The 22,510-nt window shown below is 33.8% G+C and overlaps 1 protein-coding gene across 1 annotated transcript; it reads right to left on the reverse strand.

Moving 5' to 3' along the window:
* Positions 1–1,270: 1,270 nt before the first annotated feature.
* LOC125344558 (eukaryotic translation initiation factor 2 subunit 3, X-linked-like) lies at positions 1,271–19,976 on the reverse strand. The gene is made up of 12 exons (XM_048337048.1): positions 19,892–19,976; positions 19,300–19,363; positions 17,978–18,105; positions 17,771–17,892; positions 15,207–15,301; positions 12,328–12,486; positions 10,872–11,006; positions 9,576–9,670; positions 9,134–9,278; positions 6,837–7,006; positions 5,281–5,453; positions 1,271–1,389 (listed from the first exon to the last, which is right to left on the reverse strand). Exons 1-12 carry the CDS (start codon positions 19,958–19,960, stop codon positions 1,326–1,328), a joined length of 1,419 nt encoding a protein of 472 aa, XP_048193005.1. The 5' UTR covers positions 19,961–19,976; the 3' UTR covers positions 1,271–1,325.
* Positions 19,977–22,510: the final 2,534 nt, after the last annotated feature.

Raw genomic sequence — 22,510 nt, forward strand, 5'->3', positions numbered from 1 at the left:
ACCCTGTATATCTTTAGCTAGTTTTGCTCCCGTTTTCAATTATTGCTCTATTTTTTAATTATTTCTAAATTTAAGTGAGTAGGATAAAAAGTAAAAACAAATATTTGCTCCTAAGCATATCTATTTAGTACAGTAGTTTAATATAAAACATAAAGCAGTTGGGTGCTTATGGCTCATACCTGGTTCTCCAAACTACTCAGGAAGCTAACATCTGAGGGTTGCTGCTCAAAGCCAGCCCATACAGGAAAGCCCTTATCTCCAATTAACCACCAGAAAACCAGAAATGAAACAGTGTCTCAAAGTGATAGAACACTGGCAGTGAGTTAAAGACCTTAAGGACAGCTTCCAGGGCTCCAGCATTAAAGTCCCAAGACCACCACCAAGAACAACAACAAAAAAACCCAAACATAAAATAACAAAGTTCCAGGCTGGGAATGTGGCTTAGTGGTAGAGTGCTTGCCTAGCATACATGGAGCCTTGGGTTCAATTCCTCCGCAACACATAAACAGAAAAAGCTGGAAGTGGCCCTTGAAGCTCAAGGAGTTGAGTGCTAGCCTGGGCAAAAGGAAGCCAGGGACTGTGCTCAGGCCCTGAGTTCAGAACCCAGGACTGGCAAAAAAAAAAAAAAAAAGTCATTAAAAAGTAACAAAGTTCCACATTTTAAAAAGAAATCAGTAGATGCAAATATATAGTAGTCAGGAATAGAATGAACAAAATTATTTTGACCTCAGTGGGAACATAGTTAGACATAACATAGTTAGGGTTTGTCTAAGTAAATAAATCCTTGTTAAAAATATTATCTAAACCCATAAATTTTTTCATATTAAATTTTATAGATGAAGCAACATAAAATATGAAGTAAATGTAGATAGTCTAAAAGTTCCAAGAACTTTTAGAATATTCAAGAATATTTTAAGTCTGGCAATGCTCAAGAATGAAGCAAAAAATAAGAAAAAAAATGAAGCAAGAGAAAAACAAGAAGAAAAACTTTATTGCATGCATGTTCAGTAATATATGTAATATATGTAGTAAAGCAAAGGCTAGTTTTAAAAGATGGTTTCAATTCAAAGCTGCATTGACATAGAAATCTGAAATAACAATAATTTCAGATTAAATGTAACAAAACATTAAACCTGGTATTTACTAAGCTTACAATTAAAACAGAAGGCATCAAATTTTCCTAGCAGAAATGTAAATAATCTAACAGCTTCTAGTGATGTAGATAAGTTGTGAAATAAATTCCCTAGAATTTGCTTTAAATCCATCCTGCGTGTTGATAAAAAAAATCCTGAAATCATGCAAATATATTCTTTAAATGTGATTCTTCATTCATCATCTAGTGTTGGCTTGATGGTGACTCCTCTTCTTATCTGGCCCCAACCAATTAAACTACAAAATAAAAATTGAAAAAAATCATTAATTTTAAAACTCTATCAGCATTGTACTGTTACTATGTAGCTGATTAATTTTAAACTTATACCTGAGCTCTTTAAAATAATAAGGCACACTTTGGTGAAATTTATATGCACAAAACAGAACAAAAAATCCATGCAAAAAATAAACAAAACCCAAGAACTGCAGAAGAAATTAGTAGAACCACTGACTACATTAAACAACAAACAAATAAAATACATGAAAGCAAAATAGGGTATGTGAATAGAGGTAGAAGATATCCCAAGATATATCAAACTAGGTAGAGGAGGAGTTGAACACTGGGACAAAGAGGTGAGTTTTGTGAAAAACATTGTACATATGGAAACCTCATAATGAGATATTTTTTTTACAATGAACATATGATAAGAAAAGTTCATATTATATTCTTAAATTCCTGTAGCTTTCTAATAGTTTCTGACTAGCATAAATAAGAAAACAAATAGGCTCAGGATGTAGGTAGTACTTCTCTAGTTTGTGAAAAGCACTAGGTTTGATCCTCAGTAGCCTAAAAACAAACAAGGAAAAACTATCAGACTATCACTCCTTATATGTGTATGATCACCTAAAATGATATTCCTACCTATTCCTAAAAACAAGTAAGAACAGAACACTCCATGTCCACTTAAGAAATGTCAATCAACAAAACACTCTGGCTTAAAAGAAATTATGTAGTGTAATTTTCCTCAGGAAAAAATACCGTGTTCCTCTAACTTTGACACTTCACAAATAATTTCAAAGCGAAATAAGCACCAGAAGATCATTACTATCCATAAGAAATTATTCTTTTTTTCTCTTCTTTTAGAGGGTTGGGAAAGTGCTAGGAATTAAATCTCAAGAAAAACCTCCAAACACTATAAACTGTAAATTAGGAAAGTCAGTAACTGTAGATGTGAACTATCTAGGAAACTGTTGCTCCTAAAAAAATAAACAACCAACAAGAAATATGCTATCAATGAAAAAAACTTTATAGGGAAATATAAACAGTATATATAGTAACATATATATGACATATATAGTAATGTTATACATATAGTAATATACATATATACATAGATATATATGCATAAGCTTTATAGTATAAATAGTAACAAGTCAAATATTCAAATGAGAAAAAGAAACCTGGAAAAGGGTGGGAAATTTTGTAACATTCTGCTTACTTTCTCCAAGAAATTCCTAAATATAGAGTGCCATCCAATGGGAGGAAAACCAATTCTCATTGTGACTTGGAATCAAAGAATGGAACTAATTTTCAAAATTCTGGATAAAAAGATGTGACAAAGGACCAGTGTCTGATTGTTTTAAGACACTGGCATAATTTAAATATTGCACTGAATGCATCTTTGAAAGCAGTCTGATGGCTGCAAAGATGATAGCTTCAAATTGTTTGATGCCAGAGGCAAAGACTAAGCATAAAAATGCAATACCATAGTTCAAAGTAATGCAGGTTCAAGACCCTTGGGAAAATAATAACTTTTAAAACCAGTCTTTTTACAAGTCTAAGATTTGCTAGCATGTTCCAGATTCTGAGTTTTATGATTAGCAATACACTAAACAAAAACATAAAGAAGTGTAAATATGTAAAGAGAAACTGAAAAAAAAAGCCAAGCACACACAAATAGGAAAATGTGTCAGAAAAAATGTAAAATAATCTTCATCTTTACTCTCTGCTTGATTACTAAAGGTTTTATGATCAGAAGAGGCAGGTGATTTATCAGGTATACCAAAAAAACATAGCCTATTCAAATGAACAAAATCAACTTCTAAAACTAGTTTCCTAATAAACAGGAACCCCAAGATCTTTTGCCAGAAAGTTTGAAAACATTACCAAAAGTATGCTCACAATATATGTAAGGAACTTATAAGCAAGACATAACATATAAGCAATATATGATATGTACGTGTTAATCTATAAGCAATATATACTAAGTTAACAAAACCTATGTGAAATATTGATTCTAAATATAAACAAGAGATAAAAACATAATTACATTTTACTCAAGGATTGTTCCAAAGGAACAATTAGCAAACCTGAAAATGGGTCCTGTGAATTTCTCAAAGAAGCAATGGAAGAAAATATAAAGCACATAATGCCAACTTATATCAAACAATCCAAAATATATAGGAGCTGCTAAAGGAGAAGAAACAGAGAATGGGTACTTATTTGACTAAATATCCCAAATGTATCAAATACTAAGATATGGATACATACACACACATAAAATGCATACACATATAAATAAACAATCAAACTATCAAAACATCAGGGGCTGGGGATATAGCCTAGTGGCAAGAGTGCCTGCCTCGGATACACGAGGCCCTAGGTTCGATTCCCCAGCACCACATATACAGAAACCGGCCAGAAGCGGTGCTGTGGCTCAAGTGGCAGAGTGCTAGCCTTGAGCGGGAAGAAGCCAGGGATGGTGCTCAGTCCCTGAGTCCAAGGCCCAGGACTGGCCAAAAAAAACCAAAAAAAAAACAAACATCAAAGACATATACCAAGAACACTGTACTTACTGTCCAAGGTTATGGAAAAAGAGAGAAACCTGAAAGCTTGAGAAGAGCAAGAGAAGTGTGATTCATTTTGTAAAACAGACCCTTTATAACAATATCATTTCTTGCTAGGACCATGATAATAACAGTTCTGGCCAGGAGAAACCAGAGGGCAGTAAGAAAAAAATTTTAAGTGTGTGCTGAAGTAAATGCAAAAATAATAAGCCAAAAGAGATTTCAATATCTGAGATGTCTTTAAAAATGAAAAGGGGAGTCAGGTACCAGTGGCATTTATCTGTAATCTTAGCTACTGGGGAGGCTGGAATATGAAGATCATGGTTTGAAGGAAGCCCAGGCAAGGAAAGTCTGTAAGACCTTACGTTCAGTTAACTAGAAAAAAGACCAAAAGAAGACCTAAGGTTCAAATGGTAGAGCACTAATCTTGAATACAAAAGCTTGGGAATAATACACAAAGATTCTAATACACAAAGAAGAAATTAAGATTTTCCCAAATAAAAATTACAAAAGATGGAAGGTTTATTACCTATCCTCTAAAAATTGCTAAAAGTTCATACATATAAATTATCCACAGTAAATGAAGTCCTATAAAACATAAAATTCTTTGGTAAAGTTACTTCAAAACTTAAAACTGAAGCAGAAGCATATAAAAATTAATTCCATTTTGAGCTGAGAAAAAGAAGTTTTTTAAAGCAATGACTAGGCATTGTAAAAAATCAATTTAAAATTTGTTTTATGTTTATGTACATGGTTTATTTGACTAAAGTACAGTGAAACTCCATTGAGTAAATCTTTCAGTTAACAATTTAACAAAATGAGTGTCAGGAAGTTAAAGCAAAACTGCAAGGAAGAAAGGTGCTAGTAGGAGGGAAAAAGATAAATGAAAAAGGGAACACAGAATAAATACAACCATAGTACTCACTGAGTATGTGATAAAAAAAGTGAGGAATGTAAAATGTGTCTGGCAGGAAGGGGGCAAATAGGCACTGAATTCTTAGATAAGAATGATAAGTCATATTCTTTTGTACAATCTTTTGAAGTTCAGAAAGTGGGAAAAGAAACCCAACAAATCGGCTTCTAACCAAATGTATAACTGAATCAGAAATAAGAAGTATATTATTATGGGGTGATGGTTATGTAGCAATGTGATCAGAGTTATAACAACTAAGTTATACAAGAAAAAACGGTTAACTGTACATAAGCAAAAATATATCTGAATCAGTTCCAAGAACTACTGCATTCAAGGATAAGCATGTGTGCATATCAGGAAGAACTAAATCTCATGTGGAAATATGCTGTGTTTTCTCAATTAAACAGCGACAAAAGTGATATCCTTACCGCCAGTGTTTCTCAACTCTTCGGCTAAGGGCAATTTTTTCTCCCACTTCTGTGCACACAGGATTAGTGAGAACTATTTTACCCAAATCAGCTTTTACTGCACTAACTCTACCTCCTGTAGAGAGGGATCCAATGTTAACCATAAGCACTTCATTCTTGGACAGCTTATGTACCTATGGAGATAAAAATAATCAAAATGTTTTCCCAATTTACCAAACACTGCTGGAAAACAAATATATGACAGAAAAAATTTAAATTTCCAAATGAATTTCATTACAGAAAGATTTAAGGTATACATAAATTGTACTGGTACCAAGTAGGTTATAGTATTCAGTCAAATCTGCCAGAGAGCTACATTTAAAACATGCTACTTACTAAACATAGCACTAAAAAATTCCTAAAATTCTGAAATGGTTATACTGAAATACAGCTCACAAAATTTCCTGCAATCCAACATTTCATATAACCCAAACTACTTAAATTTTGTGAACCTCTACAAAACCGTTCTGTCTTGAATTCAGATGTATGATATCAGCTGGTAATGATGTTTATATTGCTATAAAAACATTCCAAATTTCACTGAATTTCAAGTTCTACCTAAGGTTGCTTTGGTAGGGTCAATCCCTACCAATGATATCAAAAGGACCTATCCATTCAGTCAGACTGACATCCCCTTTTCCAATTTAATTCACATTACAGGTTAACTAATGAGTTTAGATCACTGTCTTCAAGGTCATGAAGTATTGCTGTAAGTCAAATAAGGGACAATGAGAATACAGTCCAGTGTTAGAGCACATTCTTTACCAAAAGAACAAACACAAAACTCAGAGGGAACATCAGGCTTTGGTGGCTCATACCGGGAAATCCCATAGCTACTTAGGAGGATGAGATCTGAAGACTGCAACTAAAAACTGAGGACCTTATTTCCAATTAACCACCAAAGTCAAGAAGAGGAAGTAGGGCTCAAGTGGTAAAATGCTATCTCAGGAAGAGCACCCAGGTCCAGAGTTGATTCAAGCTCCACACAACAAAAAAGAAACCCTCAGAAAATAAAACCACTATGTTTTATACACATTTTTAGCCATTAATTTTCTTATTGCTTTCTCATAATCCTAGCACTTCTTTATAATTGATGTTGTAACTTTATGCAAACTTTATGCTACTATAATGAGAATGATATATTCATTCTAAAATTCATAAATGTCAGAAAGAAATGTTTTATTTTCTTTGGTGCTGGTTTTGAGGCTTTAACTCAGGGCCCTGGTGCTGTTGTTCCTGAGGGCTATCACTCCATAATTTGAGCCAAAGCTCCACTTCTGGCTTTTTTAAGTAGTTAATTGGAGGTAAGAGTCTCACACTTTCCTGTCAGGAATGGCTCTAAACTATAATCCTTACATCAGCCTCTGAAGAAGCTAGGATTACCGGTATGAACCACCAGTGCCTTGCTTCAATGTTCAGTTTTAGCAATTACATTTTAACTATAAAATAATGAAATAAAAAAACTGGTCAAAACATCATGCTTTCTGTTTGTAAAACAATTTTTTTAAAGTATTTACCTTTGCTGCCTTTTTGTCTCCTTCTGTACGTACACCTAGGAGTCGTCTCAGTAGGAAGTAGGAAATTTCCAATTCTGTGAATATTTCAGGTAATGCTCCAACTGCACCAAGTACTTGCCCTACCATTCTGTCAGCTCGGCACAAAGTTGGATCAATTTTTGTTCCAACTCCTAAAAGATATGCATATTTCCACATTTTATTAAATTTTTTCCTTATGTGTGACTTAGGGCTTCAACTCAGAGCCTGTGAGTTATCCTACTTTTTTATTTCTGCTCAAAGCTAGTGTTTACCATTTGAATCATATCTCCACCTCATGCTTTTTGGTGAGTAACGAGAGACACAAGTCTCAGGGACTTCCCTGTTTAGGCTGGCTTTGAAATGTCAACCTCCAGATCTCAGACTCCTGAGTAGCTAAGAATACAAGCCACATTTTATTTCTTTACATATCCAAGATTTAGTCTAACCAGGAGAGCATGTATTACATATATCAGCAACCATATTTTGCTCATACAATTTAAAAGCAACATAATCAAATCCTTCATAAAACCCTTTTATATAAACAATCCATAAACTTGTTTGATAAAAATATATGAAAAAGGCTTCTCTAAAGACTAAAAGCTAAACTTCACTTAATATATTATTCACAATTAAAAATAATCCCTCTATACAGTACTTTATAATAAAAAATTCAAAATTTACAGAGAAGAAAGTGTATAATTTACAAAAATAAAATTAGTAATTTCTAATGTGAGTTGGCATACCTTGAAGGCCACTTATTACATTATGTTTTACTAGTGTTTACGTTTTGGGAGCAGAAAGCTATATTTAAAAATTCTATAAGTAAAATGATTCCTTTAGGCAAATAACAATGCCAAAAACAATTATGTGAAGAAATAATGCGCAAAAATTTTCCTCACTTTTAGCTGGGCACAAAAGGTTATGCTAAGTACTCAAGAAGGAAGAGATCTGAACATCAAAGTTAAAAGCCAGCCCAAAGAAAAAAGTCTATCTTTTTTGTCTTTTTTTCCCCAAATAATTGCTTACTTATTGTCAAAGTAATATACAGAGGAGTTACAGTTTCATACATAAGGCAGTGAGTGGGTACATTTCTTGTACAATTTGTTACCTCCTCCCTCATTCCCTTCCTCTTCCCTCCCCTTTTCCCTCTCCCCCCATGAGTTGTTCAGTTGGTTTACACCAAATAAGGTTTTCTAAGTATTACTTTTGGTGTCATTTGTTTATAAACCTTTGTCTCTCAATTCCGATATCCCTTTCCCTTCCCTACTTCTATCTTATCTCCAGTTAACCACCAAAGTTAGAAATGGAGCTATGGTACAATTGTTCAAGTAGCAGACACAGAGTTTTAGTCTTGAGTACCAAAGGTTAGGGAAAGTACCCAGGCTCTGTGTTCAAGCCCCAGACAGGCAATAAACAAAAACAACAAAAAACATTCCTCAATTTTAACAAAAAAAAAACAAAAATAAAGGAGGAAAGGAAATTTCTACATTCAAAAAGCTCAACCAACTCCTAAATAGAATACCCCCCCAAAAGACACAGTAAGAATGATTAAAACCCCAAACATATTGTAATTTACAAGTTTTTATATACTTATTATCTAATTTCTTGCAAGAAAAATGGTAGTCAAAAACAGTTAACTAGTTAATTATAACATGGAACAGCAAAGACTCTCTCTCTATATATATATATTCCATCTCATCCAAGATTTTCATCTATAATTCAAATAAAAGAAAAGAGCAAAGGAAACTCTCATAGAAACTTGCCTTTCTTGGATAAAGAAAAAACCACAAAACACTAAAACAAAACAAAAATACTCTGGAAAATTCATATTACTTCATTGAAACCTATAAAACTGAGGTCATTTATATTGTAAATTCCACTAGATTTCTACTTTATATCATATAACTTTCTCCCTGAATAACTCTGTAGAAATGCACGTGACTTGCAATGTATTTAACACAGCAAAAATAGACTTAACAACAAAAACTGTAGATAACAATACAGTGAAATATTCAAAGTCTAAATCATTGGGCTTGTCATATTTTACATAAGAACAAAATTTTAGGAATGCAATGTTTTATAAACATTTATCATGTAATCTGGAACCAACAAATTTTAACCATATTTCTGTCTAACCCTCTCTTTCATGCTGAATTATCTCACTATCTAATATTATCTATAATATCAAATTGTAGGTTTGACATAACTTTTTGAATACACTCTCCAAAAAATTAAGATAAAGTCAACAATGAAGTTTTAATAGAGAGTAAAATCCTTACCAATAAGACCCCCTGGAGCAGCATACTGAAGGTCATTGTGTTCGGCAAAAAGTGATACAATTTTGGAGAAGATTGGTTTACACATGAGTTTTCCTTTACTATCTTTGGAAACAATACCAGGTCTGACCTCTATCTCCTGGCCAACCTGAAACACAAAGTAAAGGATCATTTTTTTAGATTATATAAATTACCCAAAGAGGCTAAACTAAGAAACATCCTTACATTTGCAGGACTAATCCTAAGCATTATTTTTTAAATAAAAATAAAAACAATTTTAAAAACCACAAACTATACTCATGTAACTATCACCAAAAATATTTATCAGATATAAAACATTATGTATTTGAAAGAACATAATTAACAAAAGATTTTAGTTGAATTTTTAGACTTTATTTTGTCACAGTTTCATTTAGGAACAAAGTAAAACTTTAGAATTGTTTACCTTCAATAGTCCTTTTAAAATACTACCACCTGCCACACCTCCTTTAAGGTCATTAACTTCACAGCCAGGCTTGTTAACATCAAAAGACCTAATAACTGGTTGAGAGAGAAGAATAGTTTATTGTTTGGATGAAAGTATAAATAGAATAACTTTACAGTTTTATCATAATCAACATTCACCAAGGGCTGTCAGTAAGTGAAAGTAAGAGTGAATGAACCTAAATAAATTTAGAAAAACCCCATAAGTTAAATTCTCATGTATGCATTACGAACCTCAGTTGAGGGAGAGGTTATCTCATCACACTATCTGTTATATTAAATGACTATGTGAAATACTTCACTTTGACAGTAAATGGATAAACAATTTTTTTAAAAATACAAAAATGTTTTTGTTGAAATTATTATCTGGTTTTGCATAGAAGGCTTAGTTATTGGGTTCTCCATATTTCATGCACTTTTTACTGTTATTATAAAGGTGATATACAGAGGGGTTATAGCTACCTAAATCAGGAAATGAGGACATTTCTTTTTGAAAAATGTTAATTCTTCCCTCACTTTCTCCCATTTTCCCTCCCATCCCCACCCATAGTTGTATAGTTCATTTTTAACAATGTTCACACAGTATTAATGCTTCATTTGTTCATCTTTTCTCCCACCATTTCTTTTCCTTCCCATGCCCTCCCAAAAACAGATAAATGAATCACTTTCCTTATTTCATTTCCTGGAGTTCATTTTGATAAATATTATTTTATATGCTCAGATGCACATAGGCTATATTGTGCCTATGTGGTCCTCTCCTTTAGTCTAACTTTGTGTGAATGATTACAGACCTGTATAATTTACCTAGTCCCTGGTATTGTATCTATCCTAAGGATTTGTAAACACTTAGAAAAAATAACAGTAAGTGAAATGAAGCAAACCTAGGGAAATACAGGTTTCATGGGTTCCCTTATTTACGGTAGCTAGAATGTGCCCATAAATATGCAGTTTTTCTCCTGTTATCTCAAAAATAAAGCACAAAAAGCAAGGTAATGTTAGTGTTCTTAAGTGGTAAAGTGAAAATTCTGCATATATTTAAAAGCAGCACATCTTTAGTGAAAGTGGAGCAGCAACAATAATGTATCAGACATCCATAGCACACTACTGAATAATATGCATATTTGGCATTCATTTTTTTCTCCATAGACAGTCTGCTTAGAACTGCATAAGCATGAATACCAAAGAGCTTCTGTAATAAAGTGAAAATAATAATAAAGAAAGACCAAGTCAACAGTGGACCAACAAGTAAAGGTCTTACCAATAAGCCGTGGTTCTGATGTAAAGTCTCTTGTAGGCACTGGAATTTTCTTAACAATATACTCACAGACAACTTCAATATTGAATTTCAGCTGAGCAGAAATTGGAATAACAGGAGCTCCTTCAGCTACTGTACCTAACATGACAAAATTCAGATGGAACAAATCTGTCAGTTTAGCAGACTGTTACATCTTACATAAAATGGCTGCTAAGATTATTAAATAGCTTAAACATTCCATACATGTCAATATGAGAATGGAAAGGATCATTTTGTTTAGAAAATTCACAGTATTAGTTTTCCATCAGAAAAAGACTCTAGCCTGGAGTGGAACATGCCTACAATCCAAGTTACTCAGGAAGCTGAGATCTGAGGATCACAATTCAAAGCCAGGTAGGAAAGTCTGTGAGACTCATCTCCAATTAACCACCAAAAGGCAGAAAGGGGCTGGGAATCAAGCTGCTAGCCTTGGCAACAAAAACTCATGACAGCACCCAGACTCAAGACCAAGGATGGGTGTACACATGTGTACACATGTACACACACATACATACACACACACACATATACACACAGAAAAGAATTTAAAGATTCTGTACTCTAAAAGAATTTATTAGTACTTGTAAAAAACCAGTTCTGATTATAGGAATAAACATAGCCAATATTAGCAAAAAACTTTGTTAGCTAAAAAAATTATGAATCATATAATTTATTTCACAATACATGACAAGATAAAGTTACAGTCCTTTGCTTAATAAAGACTGCTACATGAATTTTTCTTACTATTAGTTAAATGCCAAAATGGTTTACAAATGAAATATAGCATACAATGTGAAATTTTATAAATATAACCTGTTCTTTTATTTATCTCTTATCAGGGCTCAAAGGAATCTTTTCTTTTTTGTTGTTGTTTGGATTCTTTTATTTACTGTATTTTTTTGTCTTGTATTTCTTGGTATTGAGGATTGATCCCAGGACAGTGCACATGCTAGGCAAGTGCTTTGCCACAGCTATACCCCAGCCCCAAAGGAAACTTCTAACAAACATAAATAAAAAATGAGGTCAAAATAAAGAAATTAGAAATAAAATGCACCAAGCCTTTTTCTAAATGAAATCAGTATTGCTTAAAAAAGAATAGCTATACCAGAAAGAGGGAGGAAATAATTGTTGTTCATAGGGAAAAGAAACCAGCACAAAACAAACAAATGACCTTTCATGAATTGCACATCAGTGGGACAGATATTTCTTAATTCTGCTTTTATAGAATGTAATTTCATTTCTAGCTAGAATGTGCTTTTTAGTATACCAAAATCGGAGACTATTTCAGTTTATATGAGAGTGTTACAGCAATAAGGTGACAAGTAGCATGCAAAGAAAAAGGACTTACTTATTATCTCTTACATGAAGGTGTCTGGATTTAAAACAAGTTAAAGTACTAACAAATAAAATGGCTTCTTACCTTTTACAAATGCAAGTATTTGTTCATACTGTTCTTTAGCCTGACTTTCTTTTACCAAATCAATTTTATTTTGCAGAATTAAAATATGTTTAAGTTTCATAATTTCTATGGCAGCTAGGTGTTCAGAAGTCTGAGGCTGAGGACAAGATTCATTACCAGCTAAATTGATGAATAAAAAAAAAATGAATGAGTAAACATTGGTACCTGTTGGAAAAGATTTGTAGAATGCTAATTCTTTTTATTTTAGATTTTTAAAAATTTTATTGTAAAGGTGATATACATAGGGGTTAGTTACTTAACTTAGGCAATGAGTACATTTCCTTTGGAACAGTGTCACCCTCTAAACTTCCTTCCCCCCTCTCATCACAAAACTCATTTCCATTCATGTCTAGTGGGTTTAGCTGCTGAATTGGTTTACCCTTTGTCCAACCTCCTACCACTTGTTTCTCCCCAAGTCAGATAAACTTATAAAACAAAGGGGAAAGAAAAAAAGCCAGCGGCAGAAGGGAATGAACCAAAGACAAAAGGGAAGAAGAAACGGAACTGTAAGAAGTACCAAAAAAAAAAAAAAAAAGAAAGAAAAAATAAAAAAGGACTCGCTTCGATTTCTTGGAATTCATTTCAATAAGCATTATATTATATGGTCTTATCTATATAAGCCCTTGCAAACACTAATTCTTATGGCATATTGAAAAATGTTTTAGGCCAGGCATTAGTGGCTCACACCTGTAATACTGCTACTCAGCAGGTTGAGATCTGAGGACTGTGGTTAGAGCCAGCCTGGGCAGCAACATCTGAGAGATTCTTTTCTCCAAGAACCACCAGAAAACCAGAAGTAGCGCTGTGGCTCAAGTGGTAGAGTGCTACCATTGAGCAGAAGAGCTCAGGGACAGTGTCCAGCCCCAGAGTTCAAGTTCCACTACCACCCCAACCAAGAAAAAAACAAAAAAACTTTTATGTTTTACTATGCTCATCTTCAAATTCTACCTAATTTACTTCAATCTTTTCAATCTTTTGGTCCTCCTTCCTAGATGTAAATCCAATCTTAGACTCACTGTTTGGCTTCTCAAGTTCTACCCAAGCATCTGGCCAACCAACACCAATTCCTCTATTTTTACTTGGGATATTTTGGCCTACCCCTGTTCTAAGGAACAATTCTAGTTAAAATAACAAGTCACATAATGAAGTAATAAATTATAATAACTGAGGAAGATAAAAAATTAAGTTATTGTTAAGGCAATATACTTGTCCTAGGCAGCTGTAGCTACTGGAAAAGCTGACAGGAGAAAAACCAAGAACCAAGTGAACTTTTCAGATAAAGGTAAGTTTTACAGCCATTAACTTTTTTTTTCTTAATTGTCAAAATGATGTACAGAGAGGTTACATTTTCATATGTTAAGCATTGGATACATTTCTAGTACTGTTTGTTACCTCCTCCCTCATACCACCCTCTCTCCACCCTTTTTCCCTCTCCCCCCATGTGTTGTTCAGTTAGTTTACACCAAAGTTTTGCAAGCATTGCTTTTGTAGTCATTTGTCTTTTTATCCTGTGTATCTCGATTTTGGTATTCCCTTTCACTTTCCTAATTCTAATGCCAGTATATACAGTACAGCCACTAACTTTTGTTGGCATATTTACTCCATATACAGAAACTTTTAAGAGAGATAGAAGCCAGATAATAGAATTCCTTCACCACAGAAAATGAATATTTATAGTTCTCAGAACTTCCTCATATATATCTAAGGAGAGAAAAATTAGCAATAGAAAAACATCTTAAAAATTAACAATGCCATATAGAGAAAAAAGTTTTACACTTGCAAGATTTTCATCCAATTTGTGATGTTTACCTGGTTCTTAAGTACACTCCTTCTAGAGTATATTCTTACCGATTTATACATTTAACTTTTTCTAAAATGAGATCCTACTTGAATTTGCTTAGGCTTAGAGATGACTATCCCAGACTTAAGATTGCCATACTAGATACAGGCTAGCCATGCCAGAAAGATAAATCATGTTATTTACTGTAAAGGTTTGTCATTAGGATCAATCACATAAACAAATAATCATAACTGTATATTGAGAACTCAACTGAAAGCAACTTATCTATTCATTCCAAATATATCTTCTTATGTGTTCTATGACTCTTGACACCATTCTTCAAACTCCAGACAGTGCATGCTTATAAGTCTAAGGAAGCTAAGATCTGAGCATCCTGATTTGTAGTCAGCTTGGGCAAAAAGCCCATCAGACCAATCCATAAATCAGCAAAAATCCAGAGGTAGGCATATGGCTCAAGTTGTAGAATACCATCCTTGAGTGAAAAAGCCAAACAAGAATGAAATGCCCTGTAGTAACAATATTGAGGGATTTTGGGAATTCCCTGACTTCTAGTTCCCAGCAACAAATCTCTTTTGACAGTTCACTCAGAAATGTGCAACATTAACTTTGAAAAAAACTCAAACTGTCTTTGAATTGATTATGATTAAGATTAGAACCTAAATAGCATGTCAACTTGCAAGAGATAGTAAATAGCGTATAACATTAAAGATACTTCCATATAAAAATCTAGATAGAATGGAGATAATATCTATAATTAAAGATCAAGAAAAACTTACCACAAACTTAAATTTCTATAGCATATTACTATACATCCTCGCATTAAAATATCATCTCTAGTTCACCTTGCTTAGTATTTTGTAATAGTTTACTTTGTAATAGTTTATTTTGTATTAGTAAACTATTATAAAATACTAAGCACTGCTTATAAAAACTAAAAAATTCCATTAATGTCATTCTAATTTTTTCCAGTGACTCCAAATTCACCTTCCCATCCCTCAAACAGATAATGCTTTGTCCAAACGAATTCTAATGTTTTTACCTATCAAAAGAAGAGCGGCATCCATCACTGCAGCACCATTTAGCATTGTAGCCATCAAAATATCATGGCCAGGACAGTCAACAAATGAAACATGTCTAAGAAAGGAGAAAAAAAAAATAATTTTAAGACTAGCCAATACTTCAAGTTTCAAATCATATACCTTTATGATTCTATATTACTTTAAAATGAACGTTGCTAATTAAATTTAGCCACTACAAACTTGACATTTTCAGAGATTACTTGTTAGGCTGAAATAGGAGATAGTATGTAGGAAAACTACATGTGTGTAGATATTCTCCAAAAAAAAAAGTTCTTACTAACCTTGGAAAACTCATAAATATTATTAAATAAGGCAGATGCTTTATTCAAGAGAAACAATGGAAATAACACTGACTTAAAAATCAAACTTAATGAGTTAGGTATTCTTTCACTTAAGTAGAATATGACTACAAAAAAGAAATTTAGTTACAAATAATTTTTTAGTTCTCAAAAATTAAATTTCATGTTTATTTTTCAGGCACTGAATTTCATTAAATTTCAATTATAAAGCAGTTATTATAAATTTGATACAATAAAACCTATAATTAATTTTCTTTTGTGGATCACACTTTAGGATCTCACAAAGACCTAGTTCTAAAGAAAACCTAAATATATCTTCCTATAGTTTCTTCAAAAATTTTAAATTGTGTTAATACTCAAAATTTTTTGAATACTTATAGTTATATCTTATTATCTATTTATTCATGAAAAATGGGTTCCAGGATCTAGGCATTTCTGGAAGATAGCAAAATCTGAGATTACTCTTATCAAAAATAGGATAATGTCTACATAATGAATAACACACATCATCTCAAATACCTTACTTTCTAATTATTCTAATTATAGAAGTATTATATAGTATTCTAATTATAACACTGTAAAGAGTTGTCACTGTATTATTTAATTAAAAAAAGTTTTCTTTCCTGAAAATTTCTTTTTTTTTTGGCCAGTCCTGGGCCTTGGACTCAGGGACTGAGCACCATCCCTGGCTTCTTCGGGCTCAAGGCTAGCACTCTGCCACCTGAGCCACAGCGCCCCTTCTGGCCATTTTCCATATATGTGGTGCTGGGGAATCGAACTGAGAGCTTCATGTGTAGGAGGCACTCTTGCCACTAGGCCATATTCCCAGCCCTCCTGAAAATTTCTTGATCTCATGTGTCTGAATAACTGGAAGTGGGAACCCATGAAAATGTAAAGATTAATGTGTTCAGTAAACTGTATGAAGCCTGAATAAATTTAGTGTATATTTTAAGATATAATTAAGATTTAAGGTTTTTTTTTTTGTTTATGAACACTCAGTACTGTATTTGGATCTACTAAATTGTTTTTGTACTTGTGAAAGATTAGTATGTTTAAGTTTCCTAAAAACTGCATTTACAAATTTCATGTTCATACATTCATTGCTAGTATAAAATTATACTTAAGCCCATGTTGATCTTTTATCTTACGACAGTGTTAAGCTTAAGAATTCTGTTGTGGCTGGGGATATAGCCTAGTGGCAAGAGTGCCTGCCTCGGATACACGAGGCCCTAGGTTCGATTCCCCAGCACCACATATACAGAAAACGGCCAGAAGTGGCGCTGTGGCTCAAGTGGCAGAGTGCTAGCCTTGAGCGGGAAGAAGCCAGGGACAGTGCTCAGGCCCTGAGTCCAAGGCCCAGGACTGGCCAAAAAAAAAAAAAAAAAGAATTCTGTGTCTGCCATTCATGACATGCCTATAATCCTAGCAACTCAGCAGGTTAAAATATGAAGAGCAAAGTTTCAGAACTAGACCAGGCAGAAAAATCCTATTCTAATCTACAATTAATAATCAATAAGTGACAAGTGGAGATACAGTTACAATAAAAGAGTGCCAGCCATTAGTAAAAATGAAGCAAAAGCATAAGACACTGAGTTCAAGTGCAAGTAGTACCAAGAAGGAAGAACAGGAAGAAGAGGGAGGAGGAGATATACAAAATGGACACTGTATGTACGTAAGTAAAACAAATTATATTAACGTAAGTAGAACTGAATTTGCTAACAGACCTTTAGCATTTGAAAAACTACATACTGTCATTATAACAAAATGGGAACATTTAAAAGTAAATAAAACTACATGGTATGTTCAGAATTACAACTTGTAGAAGTCTGCCATAATTTAAACTTTCCTATCTGAGTCTAACACCTAAACATATCACTTGTGACATTAGTGTCCTCTTATGATGAACATAAGCAGGACATGCAATTATTTTTTTAAAAATTGATGTAAAAAGATTACATATAATTGTGTTTGTTCTTTTCACACTGAACAAACAAAAAATAATAAAAATAGAACCTTGATTATTCATCAGATCCAGTGATTTTATTCTTCTATAATATTTCTTTGGAAAAGTTGCAACATATAGTATTTGAGCCAAATATAAACAAATTATTTTCAAATGGTACTTGTTATAAACAATTGAAATCTGTAACTGCTTAGTAGAGCCACTAAATATTTCAAGGGGAGGTAAAAAAATTAATGTATTTACTTGGCACAAAAATAATTACCTTACTAATTTGAAGTATCCTTTCGTCCCTGGGATGTCTGTAGGAAACTCATCAGGTGTACTACTTCCACAAGATCTATAACATTCTGGTCGAGGACAAGTTGGGTCATCAAGTTTATAAATCTAAAATTTCAAAAAACAGTGTTGAATTTTTCACTTGCATTTTCAAGAAGTTAAATATTTTCTACTTCCACAGTATTCTATGTACCTTGGCATTAGCATATCCAAGCTTGATGGTAATATTCCTTTCCAGTTCATTTTTGAACCTGACAGTGTGAACACCAGAAATGGCTTTTACAACTGTGGACTTCCCATGAGCAACATGTCCAATTGTGCCTATAAAAAGTCAAAATAATATTAAGCAATTAAACAAATGTTACAATAACAAAGCTAAAACTTCTGCAAACTAAAAAAAAATCTGTCAGTATCAATTTTATTTTCTTCCAATATCCCCTTTTCCTTACAAATGGCATTTTAAACAGAGATGAAAACTTTTTTGTATAATTTAACACTATCTAAAAACTATACTCATTCTGAAAAAAAGGTATTCAAGCTGCTTGTCTAAAGATGTTCTTAAACATTTAATGTAAGGTTAAAAAAAAACAACAAACTTTCCAACATGTCTAAAATGCTACAACACCAGCAGAAGCAGATCCAACAATGTGCTACCAAAGTACTTAAATCTAGAAAAGTCAGTATTAATAAGATGTTAAAAGTTGGGTATTTGTCTTAAGACTTCTTAATAAGCATGAGTCTAGTTTGTTCTGATGGATGGTAACACAAAGGTTTTATCCAATCACCATATTTTTCTTTAAAATGTAAGAATTTAAACTTAAAAAATACATCTAACAGACAATTTACTACTAGGGAGATTGAGACAAAAGGAAGATGAATTCCATGCCAGCCTAGGCTACATACACCTGTCCTAAATGTAATATTGAAATGAGGACCCAGGTGCTGGTGGCTATTTTCTGTGGTCTTAGCTACTCAGGAGGCTCAATTCTGAAGACTGATGCTCAAAGCCAGCCCAGGATCTTATCTCCAATGAAATTTCCCTAAGAAGCTGGAAGTAGAGCTGTGGCTCAAATAATAGCACAAGCTTTGAGGGGAAAAAAAAGTCGCAGGGTCAGTCAGTGCCCAGGCCCTGAGTTCAACTCCCTATACACACATAAGGAAGTAAAAAAGAGCCACTTATCAGATTTCAAAACATTTCTCTTTTAATAACATTGCAGAAGGTATTTTCAATTCTACCTTAAACTTCTACAAATGCAAAACACACTGACTTTTTAAGTATCTATATGTTTCTCACACACAGTTGACTTTTCTTTGGGTATTACTAAATTTTGTTCTCAATTCTCCTTCTAGAAAATGGGGATGGGGCCATATTGTCTATTTCTTTTTTTTTTTAAAAAGTAGCACCTTCCACATCTCTTCCTTAAATATATTTCTACCAGCCAGTTAATCAAGATTAGAATTTCCATAAAACAAATATCAATGACAGAGCTCAAGAAATCTTTACTTAAGTCTTACCTATATTAATTGTGGCTTGTCTGCTGATAACTTCTTGTGAGAGTGGAGTCAACTTGGTAACGTCCTGCAATGGAACATTTCATTTTAAACCACTACTGGGAGGGTAAATTCAGCTTTCCTCTGATTTATTTAAGGTTGCTACATTTCACCACTAGCTATCTGGTAGTAGCAGTTTCAATGAATTTAGGGCCAGGAATGGTAAACCGTTTTTCATATTCCAATAATGACAATTCTAAATTCCATTAGCCATTCAAAACGTATGTCTAGATCTTATCCTTGAGTAATTTTTAGACGCTAGAAAGTAATAATTTTCCATACCACGACCTTTCAACCTTAAATTAAGTTCAACATATGGTGCCTTCTCTGCATTCAGAGGTGAGAACCACAACGAACACTCGACGATCTTTAACTAGTTTGAGAACTTAGAATCCGTACCCAAACGGACGGAGTATTACGGCTTCTCAAGTGAGGCCTAGAATGCCCGATTATTAGACTCCCTCGTCATTTGTATCCTAGCAAGCCAGCAAAGGTTCAACCCAAAGCCTTCTCCATTAACGAGTTCACTCTTTAATGTTCTAAAGCAAATCCTCACCAAGGTAGCGAGATCCTGCCGTGAAAGGTGCGGCTGCCCAAGCGTAACCATGGGTTCCGAGCCCTCCATCTTGCTCCGAAAGAAGAGAAAATACTTCCGGCTGCAGTTTAACAGGACCCTTTGAAAGGTCGGGGAATGTGGAGGTGGGAAGGCCGACTAAGATCCAGGCCTGGAGAAAAAAAAAGACAAATATATCATCAACCCCACTTTATTGACATTTTATCTACTTTTTATTAAGTTGTACCGGGTAAAAGCGTAAAGAAACATTATACAGAGTTTCAGAAGGTATTCATGGCATCTTTGTTGGATATTTGTTCAGGCAGTACCCAGAACAGCTATTGACGGGACCTTCATGACTTACTTTGTGAAACTCGCGCTCAACGCAAAAGTAATTTCCGCTTCTGTGGGCTGGGCCAGAAAAGTTACCGGAACCTGTGTTCCTTACCGGAACAGTGAAACTAGAAAGAGGGGTGCCCTTTAGATAACTATGTACTCATTTATGTAGATAACAAAGAAGGTAGACTCCATCTATTTCAAGGCAATTGTATCCTGCAGAATACTTGCTAAGTTGCAGGGACCCATCCTACTACAGCATGGTAATACACTCCCATGTGGAAAAAATTAAAAGCTTAAGTGGAGGCACAGCAAAGTCCGAACTATTTCCCAAGGAACTGTTTTTCCATCTACGAACCAGTGTCATGATGATACTGGATCCTTAATAGTAGGTCTGGTAGATGAATGGGTGGTGCATACCCATAGTCCTACATACTCTGAAATTCAGAGTATGTCAATTAGAACTCTACTTGGGAAAAAAGTCTAGGCTTCTTTTCCATTGTAATCAGCAAAAGGCTGATCTGAAGGTACAACTTAATTGATAAAGCCACCAGTGAACAAACAAGCCCATCTATGTCATGATCCATAATACTGACAAAAAAGATTCACAAGAGAACCGGAAGAAGATACAAAACAACAAAATATCCTCAGAAAGCAATTAAGCTTAAAATTATTTTTGAAGGTTCATGCTTAAAAGTATAAATGAAACCATGGTATAGATGTTAGGATTTTTGTCTAGTTTGTATTACACAGGGTGGATTAAAAGAATAGTTTCGAGGTTTAGGGGGCGGGGGACTTGGTGGTTAATTGGAAATAAGAGTCTCTTGGACTTTTCTGCCCAGACTGCTTCAAGCTGGGCCATAGCAAGCATATAAATTTTAGGAAATAAGAATAACTGAAAAATATTTCTATGTGATTTCCAGATAATGATTTTCTTTAGTATTTAAAATAACCTGGTAATGATATTTCCTCATATAGATAAATTCAATTCTAAATTGATTAATTTTGCTTACATTTGTGCTCAGTGTTAAAGCACCACCTAAAATTCAGCTGTTACTTCAACCACATATGTATATTCCTAAATAAAACAGTACCCTGTTCTTCTTTGAAATAGATGGTTGCCTTTCAGCTTTTTTTATTATTAAGTAAATAGACAAGTTTGTAAAGTTTAAAAGAAATTGAAGGAGGTCCGACTTGATTTATCTAATATTCTTTGATATACTGCACTGAAAAATGTCTCAAAAATGTGGCTCTTCAGAATTTAACCATGTTATTACGTAGGTATTAGTATGTTATTAGTATATTATTAGTATGTATGTTATTATGAATGTATTAGCTCGCTTCTGTAATCTTAGCCACTCGGGAGGCAGAAATAATGATGATTGCAGATGGAGACAAGTTGGTAAAAGAAGTTTGTAAGATCCCTTCTCCATAGCTGGGTGTAATAGGGTGCAACTGTCTTCTGGGAATCTAGAAGGCTGATGTCAGCAGTGTGGTGTCAGGCTATTGTAATTCTGGTATTCAAGAAAAAGACGTCATGAGAATCATGTTTGCTACCCAGCCTACCCAAAACTACCTCAAAAAAAATTCAAAGCCTTGCTGTGAGAAGTGTAAGTAGGAAGATCACAGTCTAATCTGACTTAAGCAGAAACTGATACTTTATCTTTCAAATTATACTAAAATTAATAATGGTGGATTACCACAAGCACTTAAAAATACTAGTTTATTGAAGATACAATAACATATTTGAGATAAACTGGAACAGTCATTTCATGGGAGAGAATTTCAAAAAATAAAGCCATCCCAGAGCACTTTACAATAAGCTTAAATTTTAATGACTTTTCAAAATGATTTTTAAAACAGGCAAAATATTTCAGAGCATTAGTCTCACTACCCCCCAGGAGATGGTAATTGGAATCCTCATTCATGGCCAGCCCATGCAAAACTTAGTGAGACTCCCATTAAACACAGAAGACAAGTGATGTGGCAGAGTCCTATAAACATACATGCCCATGTAGGAGGATCATGGTATAAGGGCCAGCTGGGCTAAAGTGTGGAAAGTACTTAAAAAATCATTAAAACAAAAATGGCTCGTCTGACTCTATTGGTACAGTGCCAGACGTAAGCACAAGACTTGAGATTAAGCCCGAGTATGGCCAACAACACAACATATATATTCTAAATTGCTGGTTACTATTGCTCTTGGTAAGATAATTTGTAATAATACATATGTGCATTTGTTATGCAAATGTATATATATATATATAGCCTCCTGTCATGTGCAAG

The sequence above is a fragment of the Perognathus longimembris genome, unplaced genomic scaffold (assembly GCF_023159225.1).
Source record: "Perognathus longimembris pacificus isolate PPM17 unplaced genomic scaffold, ASM2315922v1 HiC_scaffold_155, whole genome shotgun sequence".
NCBI lineage: Eukaryota > Metazoa > Chordata > Mammalia > Rodentia > Heteromyidae > Perognathus > Perognathus longimembris.

Excerpts from the sequence above, each read along its gene's own strand:
- LOC125344558 (XM_048337048.1), bottom strand. The coding sequence starts at position 19,960 with ATGGAGGGCTCGGAACCCATGGTTACGCTTGGGCAGCCGCACCTTTCA. Across the intron at positions 9,279-9,575 it reads TTTTAAAAGGACTATTGAAG|GTTGGCCAGGAGATAGAGGT; the intron begins GTAAACAATTCT and ends TTTGTGTTTCAG. Across the intron at positions 7,007-9,133 it reads TGCTCCAGGGGGTCTTATTG|GAGTTGGAACAAAAATTGAT; the intron begins GTAAGGATTTTA and ends CATATCTTTTAG.